Consider the following 9,646-nt stretch of genomic DNA (forward strand, 5'->3'; position numbering starts at 1 on the left):
GTGTGTGCGCGCCCGCGCGCGAGTGAGCGAGCGAGTGAGTGAGTGAGTGCGTGCGTGCGTTAGTCTATGTGAGTGCGTGTGTACATGTGCGAGTGAATATGTGTGTGAGACGGCTCGAGATGACTGGTCGTAAAGCAATGTGTAGTCTGACAATGTTTCTTGTCCAGGACATGACAAGATTTTTAGGAGTCGAAATCGTGTAATCTGATACATTGACTATAGTAACAGACAAAAAAATAGCGTATTCTGAACCAGACATAACTATAACTATGGTATACTGTGGTTATGAAAGTAGCCTACACATCTTTTTACAGCACAATTTTTTTTTTTTTTAATGTGTCGACCAAAACATTTTTGTTCATCCTTTAAAGATTGTCTCTATTTATAAAACTGAAAGTTTCAAGAAGTAGGAAAACTCACACTTATTTTTAAAAAAAAGAAGACTACCATTGTAAACAGCTGCTGAGGGTGCTTATTGGCTATTTTCACTCCCTAATATCTATTTTGTCACTCATTTTGCTTTTGAAATAATATTAAGACATTATGAAGGATAATAATTAAATTTAACTTTATCTATACACCTCAAATTTAGCTCAGTGCTTGCTTTGTCATCCCACAGTGCTACCAAATACTTTCTGTAGAACTTAGAGCCGCGGCCCTCAGATGTTAGTCTGGAGCCCTGTGATCTTAAAATAAAACTGCACCATAATTTCTGTACGCTTAATCTATTTATTATCAAAGCATTTGTCTGTAATAGTTATTTAGGGGGAAAATGTGAAGGTGTGCCCCTAAATTTTCTGCTTGCGCTCCTAAAATTTTAAGTCAGGGGCTACAGCGCTCCTAATAAAAAAAGTTAGTCTGGAGCCCTGGCCGCTTGACATCACTCACCTCCACCAATGTTTTCACATACATTCTCCTCTCTTTCCATTCCAATTTCCCCCAAAAATACTTGAAAATTTCCTCCCTCTTCCCTTCATCAATTTCGGAGCAGTGTAGTTTGCTCGATTTCTGGCAGGACACAGACTGGCACCGGCCGCCCATTTTTCTTTCTTCTTTGATGACAAATTCATTTTTTTTCCGTCCAAGATAAGATTGGCCCCTCATTCTTTTCCTTTTCTGGATGTTACCCTTCCAATTGTCTGGGTTGGCCCTCTTCCTTGACCTTCCTCGATTATCAATGGCACCTTCATATGATTAAAATAAAAATAAAATAAAAATGATGTTCTACAAATGCACATTTCTCTTACATGGTTTCTTAGCATGTGGATATATGTGTGTGTGTGTGTCAGTGTGTAGGCATGCATTTAAGTTTGGCATTGCTGTTTGTGTGTGTGTGTGTGTGTGTGTGTGGACATGTTTTTCTACACCGGTGGGGACTTAAACCTGAATGCACACAGACTTATGGGGACTCGTGTCACCGTGGGGACCTAAATTGAGGTCCCCATGGGTACAAAAGCTTATAAATCATACAGAATTAGTTTTTTTGAAAATGTAAAAATGCAGAATGTCTCCTGTGATGGGTAGGTTTAGGGATAGGGGCAGTGTAAGGGGATAGAATATACAGTTTGTACAGTATAAAAACCATTACGTCTATGGAGAGTCCTCACAAAGATAGTGCACCAGACATGTGTGTGTGTGTGTGTGTGTGTGTGTGTGTGTGTGTGTGTGTGTGTGTGGCTGAGCCCACTAGTAGCTGACAGAAATGTAAAAATAATGACAATAAGTTACTCACCTTCATTGACAGGTGTGTAATCCGGCTCATTTTCTGGATCGTGTTCAAGTGAGTCTTAGAATAATAAAGAGGAACACATTTAGTACAACGGATGCACTGTTCACATCATTCAGATATAAGATTGCATTCATTTTGACTGGTAATAGATTAAATACGCTAGATTTGTAATTAGTAATGGGCTTTAGTCTTTAAGTCCTACTCAAAACTAATGTGAGGTGGAGGCTGTAGTATAGTTTAATCTGAGAAGAAGAAAAAGAAGAAGAATAATACTTACCCTCACTGGCAGCTATTTCGGAATGATTTTCTTTATCACTTTCCAGAGAATCTAACAACAATAAAGATAAAATGCATTTAGCACACTGAATAGCCTACAATGTTTGAATAATTAAGAACTGAGCTTGCATCAGTAGCTATGACCAGCAAATGTACAGTAACTATACATTTTGAATTCTCTGTGATTAAAGGGATAGTTCGCCCAAAAATGAATTTAAGCCATGATTTACTCACCCTCAAGCCGTTCGAGATGCATCTCTTTTCAGACGAACACATTTTCAGTTGTTTTAGAAAATGTCTTAGATCTTTCAGTGGTTATTATGTGAAGCAATGGGGTCCGGCTGCTTCAGGTCCGAAAATGTGCCTGCATCCTTCACAAAAGTAATCCAGGGGCTCCAGGGGGATAAACGAAGGCCTTCTGAGGATATTCCGTGAGGTTTTGTCGTAAAAATATACATATTTAAAACTTTATAAACGAAAATAACTGGGCTACGTCCTACGTCATACGCCAGCATCCATCTCCAAATGAACGCGCGCCGACCACCGACCGCCACCGGAAGCCAGTTATTTTCGTTTATAAAGTTTTAAATATGTATATTTTTATGACAAAACCGCACGGATTACCCTCAGAAGGCCTTCGTTTACCCCCCTGGAGCCGGATGGATTACTTTTGTGAAGGATGCATGCACATTTTGGGACTTCAACAATGTGGACCCCATAACTTCACATTATAACCACTCAAAGATCAAAGATATTTTCTAAAATAACTGAAAATGTGTTTGTCTGAAAAAAGATTGACATATGCATCTCGAATGGCTTGAGGGTGAGTAAATCATGGCTTAAATATCATTTTTAAAACTTTAAAATGTTTTAATTTAGCCACATACAATTTGATGGGTTAGTATTTGGAAATGCAACAGCAGTTTCTTGGATCAAGGGAACCAAAATAACATGTGTGACAGTTTCACCTTAATGTGCAACACATCAATAGGCTTTAGGTTGCTGTATAGGTAGCTGCTACTGGGAGAAAATAATTTAAGCCTAAAGTACCTACCCTCATTGGCAGCTGTCTGAGAACTGTCACTTTCAAGTGAATCTAAGAATGACAGAAAGGAAAACTAGTTAACATTTCAGTAATGAATACAATGTAGAATTAACTGTTTGGCTGACTCAATTCTATTTTCCTACAAACCTTCCTCCACATTGTTGACCCTCGCAATCGCCTCAATAACAGCCCTATCATAGTTAACATTCATCAATTCACACAGCTCCTTTACAGAGACAGACATCCTGAAGGAAGGGAGAAAAACAGATCAGAAAAAATATAGCGCTATGCCCAGTCAACATTGTTTCACTTCACTTCGGAAATCCGTGCGTTAACATCTTCACAATAAAAACGTAGCAAGATAACTCTAGTGCTGGAAATTCTCAGCCTCTGGCAAGCGGTGATAGCAGTATGAGTGAGGCATGTTCTAGTGACAATCAGACAGTAGCATTACAGGCTATAATTTGATCAGTTTGACAAAGAAAAAAAAAAGTTTTAATCTTATCAATGAGACTGAGTTTATTTACTTACTAGCAAGCAAACTAATCTGTGAAGAACTAGATTAGAACTAAACTGTGGAGAGCTTCAATGTCGTACTTTCGTCAGTCAGGTTCACAAATATAAAAAATAAATAAAAATATTCGGTGACAATCACTTCGTCTAGACCATTTACCGATAAATAATAGTTGTGAATGTATAATAAACTTGAGAACAGTTGTCAAAAACAAACGTTTGCTGATACTTTACCTCACAGTGTTATTCGGCTATCCAGTGCTGAGCTTCGATGAAACTTCACGAGACCGGCGAGATGCTTCCACAGGGCGGGAGATACGCGGCGTGATTGACAGGTTTGACACCAAATGGATATACGTGAAAATCAGATGACATGATTTCACAACTTTTCATTGGCCATTTAGATATGTGAAGCATACTGTATACGGAAATGAACCTGGACATTCAATCCGTCGAAAAATCTCAAAATCGGCAAAATGGACATACGTGGTTTTCATCGGACAGCGACGATATGGGACCCAGCCTAGACCCGGTTCTCAAGGATTCAGCGGATAAAGGCCTGGCACCGGACGCTCCGCCACATCCGGGCCGAGGGTGTTTGGAGGACTCGACAGGTTTTAACTCTGGAGCAATAAGGGTGCACAGTAGGGTGCAGCAAGCCGACAGAGCCGGTAATCTCAGTGCTTCTACCCGTTTTGGGTGAGAACACGGGAGGACACGGGCTCTACACGTAGGCTATAGTATCTAGCGAACGTGTTAGGTGTCGCCCAGCCCGCAGCTCTACAGATATCTGTTAGCGAGGAGCCACGTGCCAGCGCCCAGGAGGATGCAACGCCTCTCGTGGAGTGTGCATGCAACCTGAGCGGGCAGGGCACGCCTTGAGCTTCGTAAGCCAAGGCGATGGCATCCACTATCCAGTGGGCCATCCTCTGCTTGGAGACAGCCTTTCCCTTCTGCTGGCCTCCGTAACAGACAAAGAGCTGGTCTGAGGTCCTGACGCTTTGAGTTCTGTCCACGTACATACGCAGAGCGCGAACGGGACAGAGCAAAGCCAGGGCTGGGTCTGCCTCCTCCAGGGGCAGCGCTTGCAGGTTCACTACCTGATCTCTAAAAGGAGTGGTAGGAACCTTGGGCACATAGCCAGGCCGGGGTCTCAGTACAACATGGTTGTCACCCGGCCCGAACTCTAGGCACGACTCGTCGACCGAAAATGCTTGCAGGTCCCCTACCCTCTTGATCGAGGCCAGTGCAATCAGCAGCAAAGTCTTCAAGGAGAGAAGCTTTAAGTGTGCTGACTGCAAAGGCTCAAAGGGAGCATCCTGAAGTGCTCGGAGCACCAGGGAAAGGTCCCAAGAGGGTATGGAGGGGGGACGAGGAGGATTTAATCGTCTCGCCCCCCTAAGGAACACCACTCGACGAACAGGTTCCACTTCAAGGCGTACGCACGTCTCGTAGACGGCGCTAGCGCAGAAGTGATGGTGTTAAGTACCTCTGGGGGTAAGTCACCTAGAACCTCCGCGTCCCGTCCAGGGACCAGACATGGAGTTTCCAGAGGTCCGGACGCGGGTGCCAAAGGGTGCCCCGTCTCTGAGTCAGAAGATCCTTCCTCAGAGGAATGGGCCAGGGAGGGACTGTCACGAGGAGCATGAGCTCTGAGAACCAAGTCCGGGTGGGCCAATAGGGAGCCACCAGAAGGACCTGCTCCTCGTCCTCCCTGACTTTGCACAGTGTCTGTGCAAGTAGGCTCACTGGGGGAAATGCATATTTGCGGAGGCCCCGGGGCCAGCTGTGTGCCAGTGCATCCGTGCCGAGTGTTCCCTCGGTCAGGGAGTAAAACAACCGGCAGTGGGAGTTTTCTGAGGAGGCAAACAGGTCTACCTGAGCCTCTCCGAACACTCTCTAGATCAGCTGAACCACCTGGGGGTGGAGTCGCCATTCTCCCGGGAGCACAGCTCGTGATAGCTCGTCGGCCACACGGTTGAGCACACCGGGGACATACATGGCTCGAAGCGACCTCAGATGCTTCTGACTCCAAAGAAGGAGATGGCGGGCGAGTTGCGACATGCAACGGGAGCGTAGACCACCTTGACGGTTGATGTACGCAACGGTCGCAGTGTTGTCCGTACGGACCAGCACGTCTCTGCCCTGTAGCGGCCTTTTCAGGCGGCTCAAAGCGAGACGTACTGCTAGCAACTCGAGGCAGTTGATGTGCCACTGCAGTTGGGGGCCCGTCCACACCCCTGACACTGCATGCCCGTTGTACGTGGCACCCCAGCCGGTGGCAGAGGCATCTGTGAAAACCACAGCATGCCTGGACACCTGTTCCAAGGGGACTCCTGCCCGGAGGAACGAGGGGTCTGACCACGGACTGAAGGTCTGGCGGCACGCCGGTGTGATTGCCACCCGGTGAGTGCCGTGATGCCACGCCCATCTCGGGACTCGGCCGTGAAGCCAGTGCTGAAGCGGTCTCATATGGAGCAGGCCGAGCGGAGTTACCGCCGCAACCGCTGCCATATGCCCCAGGAGCCTCTGAAAGAATTTCAGTGGGACCGCCGTCCTGCCCTTGAACGTGTTCAAGCAGTTCAGCACCGACTGAGCGCGTTGCTCTGTGAGGCGTGCTGTCTGTGCGACCGAATCCAACTCCATACCGAGATAAGAGATCCTCTGCACGGGGGCGAGTTTGCTCTTCTCCCAGTTGACCTGAAGGCCCAGCTGGCTGAGGTGCCTGAGCACGAGGTCCCTGTGTTCGCATAACTGATCTCGAGAGTGTGCTAGTATGAGCCAGTCATCGAGATAGTTGAGAATGCGAACGCCCTGTTCTCTCATGGGAACAAGGGCCCCCTCCGTGACCTTCGTGAAGACACGGGGAGACAGGGCCAGCCCGAAGGGCAGGACCTTGTACTGATATGCTCGGCCCTCGAACGCAAAGCGCAGAAACGGCCTGTGTCGAGGAAGAATCGAGACATGAAAGTACGCGTCCTTCAGGTCGATCGCTGCAAACCAATCTTGGGGACGGATGCATTCGAAAATGCGTTTCTGCGTGAGCATTTTGAACGGTAGCCTGTGAAGGCTCCGATTCAAAACTCGCAGGTCCAAGATCGGTCGTAACCCACCACCTTTCTTGGGCACAATGAAGTAGGGACTGTAGTGCCCTGACCTCATATCGGCTGGAGGGACCGGCTCTATCGCGTCCTTCGCCAGTAGGACTGCGATCTCCGCGCGCAAGACATGGGCATCGACTGCTCTCACTGTAGTGGAGTGGATGGCCCGAAACTTGGGGGGACGCCGGGCGAACTGAATCGCATAGCCGAGCCTGATGGTCCGAATGAGCCAGCGAGACGGACTGGGGAGCGCTAGCCAGGCTCGCAGAGACCGTACAAGCGGGACCAAAGGGACCGTAGGCGTACCCGGAGTGGGGCAGCGAGGTGGAACACAGGGGCTCGGCTCGGGAGGCTCTCTCTGGGAGGCGGCCCGTAGCGGAGTCTGAGTGTGCTGCGCAACACTTACCTGGTTCCACGAGGCGGGAGGTGCAGGAGACGGCTTGGTTGCGTTCTCGAACTGCACACTGCTGCCTGCTGGCGATAGAAGAGGCGGATGAGAGTGGTGAGGATTCTCTCCCCCCACTGCTCTCCGGGCCCTCTTCGGACCCAGAGACGGAAGAAACTGCTCTTTAATTGAAAATTTGGGTACCGCTGGTTTTGAGGCCAGCGGCGGAACAAAAAGAAAAGGAAAACAAAGATTTTCCACCCGGCCCTCTTCCGGGGGATGGAGCGATGCAGTCATCGTCTCCTGGAGAGCAGTCCCTGCCATCTCTGGGTCGCCCGTCCTAGGGCCGCTTGCTCCTGGCTTTGCCGCCCTTCTTAGCGGGGACCTGGACGGGCGGGGCGGCCCGCCTGCGACTGGCTCCACGCCGCCGTTTGGATGGAGGCTGCTGCTGCGGCGCGGGAGCAGGGGCAGACGCAGGAGGCCGCCCTCGGCGACGAGCAGACTGAGGAGCCGCAGACGGAGGGGTGGGAGCAGCAGCTGGCCGCCGCGGCAGGATGTGACGGATGGCCTCAGTCTGCTTTTGTACAGCCGAAAACTGCTGGGCAAAGTTCTCGACCGCGTCGCCGAAGAGGCCGGTCTGGGACATGGGGGAGTTCAGGAACCGGAGCTTGTCGGTCTCCCGCATGTCCGCCAGACACAGCCAGAGATGGCGTTCCTGGACCACCATGGTGGACATCGCACGACCCACCGACCGCGCGGCCACCTTCGTCGCACGAAGCGCGAGGTCCGTCGCGATACGAAGTTCCTGAAGAACTTGGGGATCATGACCACCCTCGTGCAGGTTCTTCAGTGCCTTGGCCTGATGAACCTGCAGCAACGCCATGGCGTGCACGGCAGAGGCAGCTTCCCCACAGGCCTTGTAAGCCTTGCCGGTTAAATCCGACGAGTACTTACAGGCCCGTGAAGGGAGACACGGTTCTCCACGCCAAGTGGAGTTAGGGCACAGTTGCATAGCAATGGCCCGTTCCACTGGCGGGATGCGCGTGTATCCCTTAGCTGCCCCGCCATCAAGGGTGGTGAGGGAGGAGGAGCCACCGGAACGGTTTCTGGCAGTAAAAGGTGCCGTCCACGTCCCCGTAAGCTCCTCATGCACTTCCGGGAAGAAAGGCACTGGGGTGGGTTGCTGAGAACCAGCGCGCGCCACCCCGAGATACCAATCGTCCAACCTCGAGGGTTCGGGACACGGTGGAGGATTCCACACGAGCCCGACCCCGTTGGCGGCCCGGGAAAGCATGGCCATCATCTCCGGGTCCGTCTCAGGCACCGTTGACACCCCCGAAGGAGGCAACGGCGCCGAGTCGTCATTCGCAGAGAAGTCTGACCCACCCTCCGATGCAGCGATCGACATCTGATCCTCACAGGGAGCCCCAAAGGAGACAACTGGTACACACCGCGAGGATGGTCCAGCTCTCTCCAATGGGGGCTCAACTGGCTGCGGAGCATGAGAGGAGTGAGGGCTCCTAGGGGGTTGGTTCCCCGAAGGAGACGCGCTCACAGTGATCCTCAGGTCACCCACGTCACTGCCCGAAGCCACCCTCTGAGGAGGATTGGATCGAGGCAGCGGCACAGGGACTCCGCCCCTTTGCAGGAACGTGAGTCTCGACCGCAGCTCCGCGATGGTCATCTTCCCACAATGGGTACATGACTCATCCACAAACGCTGCCTCAGCGTGTTTAATGCCCAGACACACGAGGCAGCGTTCGTGACCATCCCGCGAACCCAGGTAACGACCGCATCCAGAAACACACACACGCTCTCTATCTGTGTAAGCTCTTTTAGGGACTGTTCTCACTGGTGCTGAAACACGCAGGGGAACAGTCACTGCGAACACAGACAGGAATGTGCACCTGTCTGTGCGCTGTCTCTCTCTCTCTCGCTGGCAGGTCTTACCAGCTGTAAAAACAGCTTTTGAGCGCTCTGCTGGCGCACCTTACCAGCTGTTATAACAGCTTTTTTTTTTTTTGCTCAATACCACAAACCAAAAAAAAAAAAAGACAGAAAGAGTAGAGAGAAGAGAGAAGAGAGAAGAGAGAAAAAGACTGCTCGCGCTGCCGTGCTGTAACGCCCGCACCGGGAAGGAGAGGTCCAGAAAGGCTCATTGATTAGTAAATCACTCTCTGTAAGACGCATCGAAGTGCTTGGCTCCGAAGCAAAAAGCTGAAGTGCAATCACACCAGCTGCTCGTTAAATATCCGCGCTGCGAGGCTGCACAGCTGATGCAAATGATTGCACACCAATGTGCATTGGCTTGTTTTAGTTCACTCGAAGTAGATTGGCCTCTCTAGCGAGATTCCTATTCGTCGTTCACCACGACGTACGTCGTAGTGACCAAACGAAAGGGAACTATAGGGCTGCACGATTTGGGGAAGAAAATCTATTTGTGCTTTTTCTGGTTAAAATTGTGATTTAAAATTCACAAAAATATATATAATGAATACCAGGTTTGTTGTGCCTTGTAGGCATATACTTGAAGGGCTGCATAAAATAATAATAACAATAATATTTTTTACTTTACAGAAATGCAGGCAGCCTATAAC

At 49.8% G+C, this 9,646-nt stretch overlaps 1 protein-coding gene across 1 annotated transcript; it reads right to left on the bottom strand.

The window, feature by feature from the left end:
* Nucleotides 1-333: 333 nt before the first annotated feature.
* Nucleotides 334-7,373, bottom strand: LOC307146673 (uncharacterized protein; the record flags this gene model as incomplete). The annotated part of the gene is made up of 5 exons (XM_079850881.1): nucleotides 334-1,184; nucleotides 1,733-1,786; nucleotides 2,007-2,057; nucleotides 3,060-3,101; nucleotides 6,971-7,373. The coding sequence occupies 5 exons, from the start codon at nucleotides 7,371-7,373 to the stop codon at nucleotides 841-843; spliced, it is 894 nt and encodes a 297-aa protein (XP_079707007.1). The 3' UTR covers nucleotides 334-840.
* Between the last annotated feature and the right edge of the window lie 2,273 nt (nucleotides 7,374-9,646).

Source organism: Squalius cephalus (genome assembly GCF_949319135.1).
Source record: "Squalius cephalus genome assembly, chromosome: 19".
NCBI lineage: Eukaryota > Metazoa > Chordata > Actinopteri > Cypriniformes > Leuciscidae > Squalius > Squalius cephalus.